Source organism: Sorex fumeus, unplaced genomic scaffold (assembly GCF_029834395.1).
Source record: "Sorex fumeus unplaced genomic scaffold, SorFum_2.1 ptg000165l, whole genome shotgun sequence".
In the NCBI taxonomy this organism is placed as follows: Eukaryota; Metazoa; Chordata; class Mammalia; order Eulipotyphla; family Soricidae; genus Sorex; species Sorex fumeus.
The window spans coordinates 1,331,808-1,346,478 of NW_026606222.1; the positions used below are offsets into that span (position 1 = coordinate 1,331,808).

At 66.5% G+C, this 14,671-nt stretch overlaps 2 protein-coding genes across 2 annotated transcripts in view; one reads left to right on the top strand and one right to left on the bottom strand.

Annotated features, from left to right (window-relative positions):
- TXNDC11 (thioredoxin domain containing 11) overlaps positions 1 to 12,183 on the top strand; it is a 41,530-nt gene extending 29,347 nt beyond the window's left edge. Inside the window, exons 9-15 of the mRNA XM_056107431.1 lie at positions 236 to 348; positions 2,226 to 2,426; positions 3,166 to 3,952; positions 4,471 to 4,613; positions 4,689 to 4,798; positions 9,202 to 9,282; positions 11,607 to 12,183. Coding sequence (XP_055963406.1) covers positions 236 to 348; positions 2,226 to 2,426; positions 3,166 to 3,952; positions 4,471 to 4,613; positions 4,689 to 4,798; positions 9,202 to 9,282; positions 11,607 to 12,126 — 1,955 coding nt within the window. The 3' untranslated portion in view covers positions 12,127 to 12,183. The remainder of the gene's footprint in view (positions 1 to 235; positions 349 to 2,225; positions 2,427 to 3,165; positions 3,953 to 4,470; positions 4,614 to 4,688; positions 4,799 to 9,201; positions 9,283 to 11,606) is intronic.
- A 1,732-nt stretch (positions 12,184 to 13,915) lies between these two features.
- Positions 13,916 to 14,450, bottom strand: SNN (stannin). Its single transcript, XM_056107406.1, has one exon. It carries the CDS (start codon positions 14,391 to 14,393, stop codon positions 14,130 to 14,132), a length of 264 nt encoding a protein of 87 aa, XP_055963381.1. The 5' UTR covers positions 14,394 to 14,450; the 3' UTR covers positions 13,916 to 14,129.
- Positions 14,451 to 14,671: the final 221 nt, after the last annotated feature.

Below are 14,671 nucleotides of genomic sequence, written 5' to 3' on the forward strand. Positions count from 1 at the left end.
TCAGGCTCCCCTTCAGGCTCCCGGTGCTTGCCTGCGGCCGGTGGGCACAGGAGGCCTCTGAGGGAAGGGGGCTGGCGGGCAGCAGGGGCGGCTCTCCCGGGGAGCCCGAGGTTCGGGGGGCGAGCGCCTGTGTGAGTTCTTGCTTCCGGGCCCCAGCCCGCGCGGCTCTCCTCGGGTCCCTGGCGGCGCAGAGGCGGAGGTCTTTTCTTTCATAAAGGAACGTTTTCTGTTTCAGATTACCTAGGAACGGTGCGATTTGGGGTCATCACAAATAAACACATCGCCAAGCTGGTGTCCTTAGCGCGCTCTGGAAGCGTGTACTTACATAGACACTTCAACACTTCGCTGGTAAGTATCGGGCGCAGGGCTGCCCCGGGCACAGCTGGCAGCGGGCACCGACTCCCCGGGCGCGCCGGGCCAGGGCGCAGCGCCTTCGCGTTGGGGGACGCGGGCGACGGCCACGGCTGCTTCTTGTCGCAGACAGACACGGGGCTTCGGGAGCCGCACCTCTGGGCCGTCGAGGGGAAGTGGAGGTCGTTGTGGGGGTGGTCCCGCGGGGGCCCGCGCCCCGAGGTTTAGCTTCTCGGGGGCCTGCCGCGTTCCGGACGCATTCCACCCGGCAAGGGCAGGCGGCGACGAGCCTTGCTTCTCTCCGGGGTCGGGGGTGCAGGTCAGGGCGTTGTCGGGTCACGGGGTCTCTCGGGGTCCTCGCCCCTGCTCCACCGCCACCTGCCTGTTTCTCCGTCTCGGGCCCCGCCTGCCCTCCCTCCGCTCACCGCTCCACGTTCGCTCCCGCCCCAGGTTTGTTTTTCGCTGAAGATTCTCCGACTTCTTGGTGACTCGTGGGTCCCTGGCCCCTCACACTCCTCCACCCCCGTCATCGTTGATGACGCCAGTTGATGACGTCCCTTCAGGGGACGTCACACCCTCCCCGCGGGCCCCTCTTTGCCTCTCCCCTGGCTTCTGCCTCTCTGCCAGAGCCCAGGCATCTTCCTCGGCCTCCTGCCATTTCTGTGCCCGCTGCCAGGGACATTGTGCTTGGTTGCGTTCCCCGGCGGGGGGATGGGGGGCACGTCCTGCAGCCTCTCGGGGCGGCCCCCGTGGTCCATGTCCAGCCTCGGACTCCATCTGCTTCCGCTGCCCATCACCCCTGCTGTCTTTTCGCAGCACGCTGGCCTCCACCGTGCGTCCTGTGGACGTGCGGCCACAGGACGGGGGTGGAAGCATGGGCAGGCCCTGGGCTCTGTGGGGCTGGCAGATTCGGGGAACAGCCTGCTTCGTCCCAGTAAAGGGTCATCGGGATGCTGGTCTGCTCATCGGTGGGAGAGTGGGTCTCTGGTATATGCGGTTTAAATATTGGGGGACAGCAGAAAAGGGGGGTGTATGTGGGGCTGGAGTCACAGCACAGCGGGTAGGGCATTTGCTTTGCACACGACCAACCCAGGTTCAATTCCCAGCATCCCATAGGGTCCCCTGAGCACCGCCAGGAGTAATTCCTGAGTGCAGAACCAGGAGGAAGCCCTGTGCATCGCCGGGTGTGACCCACACAACAAAAAAAAAGGAAAGGGTGGTGGTATAAGAGAGATCTCATTTTGTGGACCCCCCAGAGCAGCTTTTGGGAGTCACATTTGAAACCCCGTGATTCGGTATCAGGCCTCAGGCGAGTGTGCGTTGACGTCATTCCGTGGTCACTAGCAAGACGAAGACAGCCCCTCCCCCCTTCCTGCTTCATTTTTGTTCTTGGGCCACTCTCTGGCTTTGGGGCTTCCTCCTGGCTCTGTGCTCAGGGGTCGCTCCTGGTGGGGCCTGGGGAACCATCTGGGGTGCTGGGGCTCAGACCCTTGTTGGGCATGGGGGGGGCAAGTGCCCTCCCCACTGGACTGACTCTCCGGCCCCAAGCTGAAGTGATTCTGTCCCTCCCTCTGCCCGTGACCCATGGGTTTGTGGCCCAGAGGGGTTCTGGGCCGGTGGGAGTGTCCCCACTCTCCTCCGCCCCTCTGCTCTCGGGTGCGGGAGGCGACCCCCGGAAAGCCCGTGACCCCACCTCCCGGGAACACCCCGCGACTCCCTGCGGGCGGCGCCACCGCCACGTTCCCTTCCGTCCTGGACAGCGCAGCCGGTCTCGGGGGGCGCCGGGCCCCGTGGGAGAAGGGCCCCTCGGCCGCCTCCCTCCCCGTGCACGCCGCGAGCCGGCCCGGCCCCGACCGCCTGCCACTGTCCCCCAGGTCTTCCCCCACGAGCTGCTCAACTTCACCGCCGAGAACATCTACCAGTGGGCCCAGGACAACCGGGAGACGCTGGTGCGCTGGCTGCGGCCCCACGGCGGGAAGAGCCTGCTGCTCCACAACGAGCTGAGGAAGGGGCCCGCGCTGCTCATCTTCACGCCCTTCGACCCCCTCGCCGAGAGCCACCCGCTCCTCGACGAGGTGAGGGCCGGGGGCGCCCGCGTCAGGGGCCCGCACCGGCAGGGGGGTGGGCGCAGAGGCCTCGCTCGTGGGGCCGGGGAACGAGGGAAGGGGCCCGCCTCGGGGCTGCTCTGAGGATTTGAGGGTCCCGCCATCAGCCAGGCCATGCCGCTGCACTGTGAGCCTTTCAGGAAACCCTGAACGCTGGGAGAGCCCCGCGGGGGTGGGAGAAGGGGACCCTGGCTTCGCATCCGGCTGACCTGGGTGTGATCGAGCTCCCGCACGGCCCCCTGCAGCCCCCCAGGAATGATCCCTGAGCACAGCCAGGAGTCAGCCCCTGGCACTGCCGGGTGTGGCCCAGACAGTGCCCCCACTCCCCAGCAAATGCTTCGCCTCGGCTGGCTCGGGCATCGCTGGGAAACGGGGCGAGCTGAGGGCCGAGGGAGAACGTGGTCAGCCCAGGGGCTCCTGAGATCCCCTCCCCTTCGGAGGCTTCTAGTGACCCCGGGGCACCGCTGGGGGCGGCCCCAAGCACAGAGCCTTCTTTCGGGGGGTGCTTTGGGCCACACCAGCAGTGTTGAGGGCTCACTCCCGGTTCTGCACTCGGCACTACGGGGGACCCTCCTGGGTCGAGACTCCACAGGGCCTCGGCGGTGCTGGCAGAGACGGGCGCGAGTGACACCCCTTGGACTGGGGGGGGGGGGGGTTGACCCGACAGGCCCCTAGCGGCCCACACTCACACTCCCACCCTGTGTCCCAGATCACCGCCGTGGCCCTGGCCTACAACAACTGCCATGGGGACCAGGTGGTGGACCGGCTCCTGCGGCACCTGCGCCGGGCACCCGCCTCCCCCTGGCCGCCCACGCCGGGCCCACAGCCCCCCGGCCGGCCGGCCCCGGAGCCGCCGCTCGCCGCCGCCTCTCCTTGCTGCAACACGGTGGTGCTGCCTGGCTGGCACGCCCTCGCCCCCACGCACAACGTGTGCGAGCTGTGCGTCAACCAGACGGCCGGCGGCCCGCGGCCCAGCCCGCTCGGCCCCGGGCGCTGCAGCTTCGTCCAGATGGCCGCGGCCCTGGAGTCCTTCCACCTCAGGGGCCGGGCCCTGGAGCAGGTGGCCGCCCCCCGGCCCGAGTGCAGCGGCTTCCTGGGCTCCTACAGCCCCTTCAGCTACTACACGGCCTGCTGCAGGACCGTGACCAGGGGCGCCCCCCGCAGCCCCGGGCCCTCGCGCCCCCCGCCCCCCCTGACTCTCTCTCCCCCGGAGAAGTGCGGGCCGGGCCCGGCCCCCCCTGTTCCTCACATTGAGGAGACCAGAAACCTCGTCCCCGACACGGACGCCGCCAGCAGCAGCTTCACGGGCCTGGGCTGCCGCACCAACAAGACCCTCAACATGTACCTGCTGGACTCGAACCTCTTCTGGGTGTACGCCGAGCGGCTGGGCGCACCTGGTGGCGCCCGCGGCCGGGAATTCGCTGCCATCGTGGACCTGAAGGAGGAGTCGCATTACGTCCTGGACACCAGCCAGGCCCTGATGAAGTTCACCCTAGGTACCAGGGCCGGGCGGGGGGCCAGAGGGGCGGTCCAGCGGGGAGGGTGCCCGCCTCGCACACGGCTGACCCAGAATCCCGGAGGGGCTTCCAGACCCTGCCAGGAGTCGTTCCCGAGCGCCGAGCCAGCGGCGACCCCTGAGCACAGTGGGGTGGTCCAGGCCGTGTGCTCTGGATGCGCCTCCCAGCAAGGCCTTGTGAGGGTGGGTTTTCCATGGGAGACCTGAGGCACTTGGGGCAGAGCCAGCCCCTTGTCCTCCACGGAGTGAGTGCGGGCCCCTGAGGCGTTCGGCGTCACCTGGGTCGCCGCCTTGGGAACCTGTGGTCTCCAGGGCCCGTGGGTCCAGGGGGAAAGAACAGGAGTGACCCGCCAGGCCGCCGTCGGTTCTGAAGCATCTCCCACTGCGCCCTGAGGCGTCGGTTGGAGACGGAGCCTCGCGGGCATGCCCTGAGCAGACCGGGCCAGCCTGCCCCCTGCCCCCCAGAGGGGCGCTGAGCCCGTGCCTCTGCCTTCGCAGAGTCTTTCATCCAGAACTTCAGCCTCCTCTACAGCCCCTTGAAGAGGCACCTGACGGGAAGCGCCTCGGCCCAGTTCCGTTCTCGGCACTTGATCACGGAAGTGACGACCGAGACCTTCTGGGACGTGGTCCTTCAGACGCAGGTAGGCCACGAAGGCCCGTCCCGAGCTGCCACGGGGCCCCTGCCAGCACCACTAACGTCCCTGCCTTTCCCGCAGGATGTCCTGCTGCTGTATTACGCCCCGTGGTGCGGCTTCTGCCCGTCTCTTAATCACGTCTTCATCCAGCTCGCTCGCCTCCTGCCCTCCGACACGGTCACGGTGGCCAGGTAGGGGCGGCCCGCACCCTCCCCGGCTGCTTGGCCCCTTCCCCTCACCCCAGGAAGTTGGCAGATCCTCACGGGGAAGGCGGCAGAGAGACAGTGTGGGGATTGAGGCGCGGGCCTTATTCTTGGCACTGCATACGGGGCCCCGAGCACTGAGCCAGGGGTCGCTTCTGAGCACTGCTCGGTGTGGGCCAAACCCTCTCCACCCCCTGCCAAGAAACAGAACTAACCCAGAACCCCCCACAGCTCATCCGGAACTAGTTCCCCGGCTGCATTCTGCCCAGATAGTGTGTGCACTTGGTGTCAGTCTAAAATTTCAGATGGGGGACAGAGTGACGGTCCAGCGGGGAGGGAGCTTGCCTGACACGGGATCGATTCGGGTCCAATCACCAGCACCCCATATGGCCGCCTGAGCACTGCTAGGAGTGATTTCTGAGTGCGGAACCAGGGGAAATCTCTGAGCATTGCCAGGTGTGACTAGTGCCCTACCTGCTGTACTCTCTCTGGCTCTGAGAACTGTCGTTTTAGAAGGAACGGAAAGATTGATCTAGTAAGAGGACGTTTAACACTCAGTATATATGGAGGAAACAAAAGGGCTTTTAAATACATGAAGCAATTATCAATAGATCTGAAGAATGACATTGTCAGCAGCTCAGCCCTGCTCTTCCATCACTGGATCAATCGATCAGACAGATAATCAAATGGTATATTACCTTTTTACAAGCAAGGAAAATACGCCAGATTCACAGCATCCAGCCCGACGACTATAGGCGGCCAACAGAACTCCACCAGCACTGATTCCCCAGAGCAGTGAATCTAGCGTCTGCCCACCTGCCACCGCTGCTAACGCGGTCTGCACAGGAGTCTCCCAAATGGGCTGTGACTCCGGGTCCATCAGGAAGCAAACAGAAGAGTCTAGTAGAATCACAGTGAGAGGAACTGGACGGTGCTCGGGGACGGAAAGCCCAGTGAGAGGAGCTTGGAGGCACGCAGCAGCCTGCTGGGTGTACGGCCCCTCGCAGGACATCACCCAACAGAACGCCGAGTGGAAGGAAGTCACCACCGTCTGACAGAAAGGATGAGAACGCACAGCGGCCTGCAGAGGTCACGATCGCCCGTGGGACATTTCAGAATACACGGGACAACGGGGACAGATGCGACCCTGGGGCTGGCAGGACCTGAGAGTTTGGGAGCGGGTAGGACGCAAGGAGCCTTTCTCGTTGGCTCTCAGCTGGATACTGTGTGTTGCGCGGTTTGGGGCCACAGCCAGTGGTGCGCAGGGCTGGCTCGTGGCTTTGCGTTCCGGGACCCCTGCTGGGCTTGGGGGACTGCGTGAGGTGCTGAGGATTGAAATTAGGTCACCTGTGTGCAAGGCCAGCACCTTTCTTGCTCTGCTCTCTCTCCAGCCCCAGTGAGGAGCCTTTTAAACCCGATAACCGTTTCTGTTCCTTGATTATGATGACGATTACATGGTTCACACTTACCAAGACTTACGGAGAGAGACATTTTATTGGGGGCCAGAGTGATAGTATAGCAGGGAGGGTGTTTTGCCTTGCATGCGGCCGACCTGGTGATTCCCTGGCACCCCGTATGGTCCTCTGAGCACCGCCAGGAGCAATTCCTGAATGCAGAGCCAGGAGTAACCCCTGAGTATCACCAGTGTGACCCAAAAAGACAAAAGAGAGAGAGAGAGACTTTTTAAAAGCTACTTTTCTCTGCTGTTTGTGACGTGTACCTGGTTTAATCTGACATAAAGATTGTCCACGGTAGGGCTGGAATAGTGCAGTGGGTCAGGCGTGTGCCCCGTACTCAACTGACGAGTTGATTCCTCATGTGGCCCCCTGAGCCCTGCCAAATGTGCCCCCCAAATCAGAACAAAAGGACTCACTGCACCGGGGCAGGAAGTATTTTGAATCTCACCTCAGTCGTTTCAACTTTCCTCAGCTAGCGAGCCTCCTTTGATCATCTGAAAAGGAACCAGCGACACGGCAGATAAAAGGTTCTCGTGAGTAACCAAAGCAGTTCCGGCCTGAACAGGAGAGAGGTGCCGGCGCGGCCTCTCCAGAGCACTGGGAGCCAGGACGCTGCCATCCTGGGAGAGGGTGGTCACCCGGCCGCCTAGGGCCCACTCCACTCAGCGCACGAGCAAACAGTCCCGTTGAAAACTGGGGGGCGTCGGGGGTAGCGGAATAGGCACTTCCTCTTCCTCAGAGAAGACACGAAGCCGGGCCAGCGACGCATGGGAAAAAGTGATTTTCACTTGTGATGAGGAAATGCCACGAGAAACCACAGCGAACCCCGTGCCCCCGTGGAGGGACGGGCCCCATCAGAAGGGCTGGAGGCAAACGGTGTGGGCAGGGCTGTGGTGAGAAAGGCAGCCCCATCCCTGTGGTGGCACCCAAGGGAAAGATCGCCTCGAGACGTGGCCACACCTGCACCCACCGGCGAAGGAGACAGGCCGCGCGCCCGGTGGGTAACGGTGTGACAGGCGGGCTGGGGAGAGAGCGTGCTGCGCGCGGGCGTCTGCCTTGCCCACCGCTGACCCTGCCTCTTCCCCAGCACTCGGCACCACCAGGAGTGACCCCTGGGCAGGACCCCAAAGCAGAAAGCCAAAAATGCCATGGACATGTGCCGTGGACTCTCGGCCGTCAGAAAAGATGGATCCTAGTTTTTGCCACAGGGGGTAGACACGCTGAGTTAGAAGCGATGGGGAAGGCGAGGGGCGGTTAAGATTCTCGACCACTGACCCCTGCGATCCCGGACCCCTTGCATAGGGTCCCCTGAACATCGTGGCCCAGAAACTCACAATCCCGAAGGACTTATTTTGAAAAGGTACGCAACTGGACCCCCGAGACAGATACAGTCAGGCACACCAGCATCGCCTCAGTGACATCTGCGACTTTTAACAATAGAATTTAAGGGCTGGAGCAATAGCACGGCGGGGAGGGCGTTTGCCTGGCACGCGGCCGACCCGGGTTCGATTCCCAGCATCCCATAGGGTCCCCTGGGCACCGCCAGGAGTGATTCCTGAGTGCCGAGCCAGGGGTAACCCCTGAGCATCGCCGGGTGTGACCCAAAAAGCAAATATATATAATTTTTTTTTTAATATCTAAAAAGTAAAAATAGAATGTCAAGTGAAAGTGGACAGTTTGTGCTACGATGCTGCAGGACGTGTGAGGAAGACGGGCTGGGGGAGGCTGGGGCAGCGGCCAGTCACCATAGCCCAGATGACCAGGACAGAGGGGGGCCACTCTGTCCAGCTGGCCCGCAACACCAGCAGTGGGGTCACCATGCTCGTCCCTGAGGAGGAGACCCGGCCTGGTGCCACCACCTGCAGACGCCGGACGCAGCGTGGAGCACGGCCTGACGGGAGGGACATGGGCACCTCGCGAGCCTGGTGACAGCGAGGGGGACCGACGCTGTGTGGTCCCCTTCCCTGAGTCCCTCAGGCTCCCGGGAACAGAGCACGTGGGGGCCGGTGAGGTGTGGCGGGGGGGAGCTGTACGGCCCGGCGCGCTCGGCGTGGGCCAGAGACGTGTCTCGCCAAGGGGCAGTCACGGTGGAAGAGCGTCCGGCGAGGCACTCGTGAGCTGGGAAGGTTCCGATGGGGCGTCCACCCAGGTGACGGGGAAGCCCCTCCCTCCCCCAGTGGCGTGTGTTGGTGCCGTCGGGCAGACAACACTCAGAAAGCGTGGGCACGCCGCCCCCTGGCAGCTGCCCCATCCCGACCCAGTTTATCTCACTCAGGGAGTCATGGAAACGGGGCTCGTGGAGAAGTTGGGGTGCCCAGCCTGCGCGGAGGTGGGCGGGAAGGTCCAAGGAGCCCGTGTTTGTCCGTGTTCCAGGCCTCTCGCGAGAGGCGGGGGGGACGCGCTGGTCTGGCCGTGCCACTTCCCCGGAAGTACTCTGTCTCAGACAGATGCCCGGGCCTGATGCAGCATGACCTGCTTTCTGGAAGCTTCTGACTGGTCGCAGGCGGTCCCCTCCTTTGACCTTTGACGTCTATCAGCCTTGGCACCCAGCGGCCCCTGGGCCGGGCCTCCCCGCTTCCTGCCAGCCGCAGGGGTCGCCCCCTCTCCCCCACCTTCTCTGCCATCTCTGGGAGCACTGGCCAGGGGACGTCTCACCCCCTCCGCGTGAGACAGTCCTGTAAGCCCGGCCGAGAAAAACCCCTTCCCAGCCCTGGTCCCCGTTCCCCAGCTGAGCCCAAGGCCGAGTATCTCCCGCCCAACTTCCTCCTTCCAGCCAGACCGAGGAGGTCACAGGACTCGCCCGGGGCCTGCGGGGCTGGACCTCAGGGAAGTCCCACTCTGCTGCCAGTCAAGGACGATGCCCGCGCCTGGCGCCGCCCATCCCCCGTCGCCGTCCCTGCCTGCCGCCTCTCACTGCCCTCTCCCGCTCCGCAGGATCGACGTGTCCCGGAACGACCTTCCCTGGGAGTTCATGGTGGACCGGCTGCCCACCGTCCTGTTCTTCCCCTGCCACAGGTCAGCTGGCCATCCCCGGGGGCTTCCTGCCGTGGGCTCGGGGGATTTCCCAGTATGGGCGGGTGCTTCCCAGGGGGTGGGGGCATTTTCCTCTGTGGAGTGGGGGGCTCCTTGGCTGAACCTGAGACGCCCCTGCGGGCCCCCCTGACCGTGCAGCCATCCGCGCTGACCCAGGGCAAAGTCACTGCACTGTGGCCCTAAGGCAGGGATCCATGGAGCAGCAGCAGAATCTCCCCCTCTGGGTGGGGCTCGCTCCGGATTGTCGTGTTCACTGGCCAGGCAGTGACCGTGACACGCAGAGGGCGTAGAGACCCACCGTCCGCCCCCGTGTTGGCAGAGCCTTCTGGGGTGTCTGGTGTCTGGCCCCGCTTTCCACACACACCTCACGGGAGCCCCCCAGGCCTGCATCCCTTGGCGAGGAGGAAGGGGGTGCTCGGGGCAGGTGGGCCTCTGGGCCCTCCCGGAGGGGGTCCCCTGGGTCTCCCTGCACCCGTCAGAGCTCCCCTGGTTTGGTGCACAGCCACCAGGCGGAAGCCACCCCCAGGAAGGAGGGCTGGGCAGGGCCTGCTATTTCCTTGGAAAAGGAAATGAACTCGGACCTGCGGGCGGCTGAGCCAGATGTTGGCCCCCCTCCTCGCGGCCCCCTTTTGTTTTCACCGTGGATGGTCCCCGGGGCGCCAGTCACGTGGCTTCCACGGGATCCTGCCGGGATGCCCTGGCAGGCCCCGCTCGCTCGCGTGAGACCCCAGCCCGCACCCCACTCAGCGCCACCGCAGCCATGCCCACGCCTCCTTCCTTCCCAGCGTTTCCTTGGGGTTTGGTCTGCGTCTCAGAACGTTTGTGGGGGCCACACCCAGCGGTGCTCAGGCACGACTCCCGGCTCTGTGTTCAGGGGTCACTCCTGGTGGCCTTGGGACATTCCTGCTTGGCCCTCCTGCGGCCGTGGGGGCTGTGCTGGACAGTCTAAGCCCCGCCTGCCCGCGCACTCGCATTCTCGGCGGCCGGGGAGCGAGACTGAACTGAGGGAGGCTCCGGGAATCGCACGGGGGTGCCCGGGGGCCCGGGCTGGGTGGGGAGTCTTCCTTCCCGTGCTTCCCGGTGCCAAGGCGCCCCAGCGCGAGCTCTGGATGGACGTTTCCTCCTGGCCACGAGGGCTGCGAGAGACACGTATGCACTGGAAGGGTCGCGTGCCCGCGTGTGCGCATGTGCAGGACGGTGGCGGGGCCGCTGTGGCTACGGAGGAGGGCTCTTGGGGAGCCGGGGCACCCCTCAGTTCCTCGCCAGTCCTCTCGTAAACCCCAGGAGGGCAGAGCTGCGTCTGCCCAGGCCTGCCTGTTTGGCGTCCCGTCTCCGAGCCGCCCAGGCCCATCCGGGGTAGGTGTGGGTGGGGCTCCCTCTGGGAAGGGGCCCCTGTCTCTGGGGGACCCTCCTGTCGCTTTCCCTCTGGCCTCAGTATGCAGACCTGCTCAGGGGAGCCTGGAGGGGCAGGGGCGGGCAGGCTGCTGGAGCTGCCCACGGTCGGTGGCCATGGTCACTTCAGAGGTGGCTCCCGGCCTCCTGCCCTGTGCCACGCCCTCCCCAGGGCCCGGGGGCGCCAGGGTCACCCAGGCTGGTGCTCCCTGCCAGGGTGCCTGGCAGCGCCCACTCAAGTCCACGTTCCTCTTGCTCCCCTGAGCCGTTTCCGGTGCTTCTGGGTGGGTGTGGGGAGGGCCCTCCCCCAAGGGCATTCCTCTTCTGGAATGTTCGGGCCCGGGAGTCCGAGGTGTGCCTTTGCCTTTTGAAGGAACAGTGTGTTTTGTCTGAGAACCCGTTGGCGGGTTCAGGAGGCGGCTAGGCGGGCTGAGCGCGGGCCGTGAAGGGGGGGGACCGGGTTCAGAATCCTGGGCACGGAACCGGGACTCGCTCCTCGGCGCTGCCAGTGTGATGCCCCCCAAGCCCAAACTCAACCCGTCATTGGCCGGACCTTGGTCCCGTAACCTGCCTCCTGTCCCGTGAGGGGCCGGCTCTTCCCGATGGGCGGAGGGGGGCGCCTCTCTCCACTCTGTGCTCCTCGATGCGGGCCCCCCTCAGCCTAGCAGGCCGGGCGTGTGCTGACGGGCCCGCAGACCGGGGGTGTGCCGAGAACCGTTGCAGGCAGGAACCCGCCCAGCGCCCGGCCTCGGGGTCGGCCCCCAACCCGGGGACGCCCCCCGGCCTTCCCGTCGCTCCTGCCCGGCACCGCGGGGCCTGGATCGGGACGCCCGCCTCTGGGTGGGGCGCTGGGCACGAGTGATCGCCCGTGGCCCGGCTCACGGCCGCGCTCTCCCCCCCCCCCCCGCCCCCAGGAAGGACCTCAGCGCCAAGTTCCCCGGCGACCTCCCGGTGACGGTCCCGAACCTGCTGCGCTTCGTCCTGCAGCACTCGGCCCCGCGCGGGGGGGCGCCGGGGCCGGGCTGCGCGCGGAGCGAGGCGGGGCTGCAGCGCGGCCGCATCTCGCACCTGGAGCGCCAGGTCGGGCAGCTGCGGGCCGAGCTGGCCGCGCTGCAGCGGGCGCAGGGCCAGGTGGAGGCGCGGCTGCTGGGCGCGCGCCTGGACGAGCGCCGGCTGCTGCGGCAGAAGCGGGCGCTGGAGACGCAGCACGGCCGGCTCCGGCGCCACGGGCAGCAGCTGCGGGCCCGGTACCGGCAGAAGGCGCGGGAGCTGGAGGGGCTGGCGGGGGCCCCCGGGAGCCTCCGCGCCGAGGACGCCTGGCTCCGGCTCCTGGTGGCCGGCGTGGAGCGGCAGCTGGAGGCCCCGGACCGCGCCCCCCCGGCCGGGCCCGAGCCCCCCGGCAGCCCCCCGGGCCCGGAGAACAGGACCGGCTGAGCGGAGCGGCGGCAGGAGAGGAGGGAGCACTGTGCGTTGGGAACCTATTTATGCAAATTTTACGGAAATTTATTGTAAATAAAGATTTTTCTCAGTGGTCTAGAAAATCGGCCTGACCGTCACTCGGCTCTCACGGAACGGGGAGGGACGCGCCCCTCCCCGTTATTGCACAAACTGCGGCTCCGTGCAGACCTGGCGCGGGGTCCGTGGAGGCATCTGCGCGGCCCCTGCCCTGGTCGCTGGCGCGGCGTGACACGCAAGCTGACCCTGAAGCGCCACCGGGGCTCTGGGGGGCAGTGGCTGCCGGCCCCCCGGAGCAGAGGATGCCGTCGTCTGAGTGGCGCTTCCCACGGCTGTCCCAGCGTGTCCACTCTCCCCCGAACCCCACACGTGCGCACAGCTCTCGCCCCCCGAGAGGGCAGCTCTGCAGGAAGCGTCATTTTGTGACCAGGTCCTGGGCAGGAAAACCCTCACGGGGCGGGGGGTGTGGGGGGCGCGGACTGCCCAGGTGTGAGCAGGAAACGGAGGTAGAAAGCTCAAAAGTGCAGGAACGGAGCACCCCCCTCCACCTCCCGCCCCCTGCTCAGAGGACGTCTCCATCACCTCCCCTCCCCGACCTCAGTGTCCTCCCACTCCGGTGACTTGCCTGGGCCAGCCCCCGCGGGGGACCGAAGGAAAGCGCTGCCGCCTCCAAGACCCAGCTGTTTTCTGAGCCCCCAAAGCCTGGGCCGCCCCCACCGTTCCCCCCAATGACTCATGTTGGACTCCCACTGCAGGTTGTACCGGGAGGAAAGTTCCCGGAAGGGGTTCTAGAAAGCAGCTCAGCTCGACCTGTCCACAGTGGACGGGAGCGGGAAGGATGACCCCCGAGCCAGGAGGCTGCTGGGGGGCGGGGGGCAGGGGGCGGGGATCGTGGCACTGAAACTGCCACGTGGGGCCCAGGCGGCCACCATGAGCCGTGTCTTCACCATGATTGCTGGGGACGGGCTCATGGCGCTGGGATTCGGGGTCGGAACGTGCAGGCAGCCCGCACAGGGTCCCTGCCTCCCACCCCGGGTGGATGAGTTGGGTGGCGGGGGGGACCCCGGCACAGACGTCGGGGGCCACAGGTACCACGGGAAACGGCGCTCACAGTCCAGGGTCCTGTTGGGGAGCTGGGAGGCCCAGGTGCAGCTGGACCCAGCAGAATGGCAGTTCCCAGCAAAAAGGGGAGGCGGAGGGAACTCGAGGCCCCCCGGCCCCTCCCCATCCAGTGCAGAAAATATGAAACCACCAAGGAAAACCACTGGCTCCCGCCTCCCGGAGCCCAGGCGCACGGGGACTGGGTCAAGGCAGCTCCCAGGAGCCGAGCAGGCACTACCCAGGGCTGATGGCAGGGCGGGGCCCTGGTCCAGGCCAAGGGCACCGGGACTGCTCCGCCACCCGTCCACCTGGCAGCCTCGGGACGGCGCTGTGGCACGTCCCTCACCGGCGCCCAGGCAGCAGCCGTGGCTTCCTGACAATCGCTCCGGCGTCCGGGAACCCAGAAGGTCCAGGCGAATGCGGAGGGAGGGGGTCACGATGCTTCCATCATGCTTGCCAGGCAGCAGTCACCAAGCGACGATCCGCCCCCTCCGGTCCGGGCCCCCGAACAACCCAAGTGCCCTCGTTCCCCGTAGCAGCGGCCGGCGCCCGGCGAGCATCGGGGACTCGATCCCCCCCGCCGCCCGCTGTGGCCACCAAGGGCGGCATCATGAGCACAGCGGTCCCAGCGCCTCCCGGGGGGCGGGGGGCAGCACGGCGGGAGGCTGCAAAGCGTGTGCGTCGGGGCCTATTTACAGTCTGCGCAGTACAGCAGAAGCGTCACTGACAACGGGCTCAGCTGGACATTCAAGTAACAAAAAGCGCAAGGGGGGCTGGTGGCGGCCGCAGCTCGGTCGGGGCCGCCCACTGCCTGCAGTGGGCAGCCGGTGGGGGGCCGCGGGGGCGCCCGGCGTCGGTCCATGCCCGGAGCCGGGCCCGGCTCAGCCGTGCGCTTCGGGGCCGCCGGGCGTCAGCTTGGCCTTCCGCTCCATGCAGGGTCCCTTGGCCGAGTACTGCACCAGCAGGAAGGGCTCCTTGGCCTCGCCGTCGCCCACGATGCTCTCCTCGTCCTCCGACTGGCTGACTCGCTGCAGCCGCAGGTAGCACCAGCAGCCCAGGATGAGGGCCCCCAGGGCGGCGATGGCGATGAGGATGACAATGACCGTGACCACACCCGTGGTGGGGCTGTGGTCCACGATCGACATGGTCGGGGTGTGGCGCTCCCGCGGCGGGAAGCTCTGGCGGCGGGCGGGCGGCTGGCTCAGCGAGGCTGGACCCCGGGGTGCGCACGTGAGCCCTGCGAGACACAAGCAAGACGGGGTGACGGGAGCGGGGGCCACCGGCATGCTCGGGGGGCGAGCCTCTGCGAGCTTCAGCCTGGAGGGGGGCCCTGGGGGAGCGGAGGGGGCCGCGTCTGGTGGGGCCCAGGGCTCATTCCTGGTTCAGTGCTCGGGGTCCCTCCTGGCAGGGCGGGGAATGGGGG

What these genes read in the sequence shown, in the direction of transcription:
- SNN (XM_056107406.1), bottom strand. Translation starts at nt 14,393, where the DNA reads ATGTCGATCGTGGACCACAGCCCCACCACGGGTGTGGTCACGGTCATT.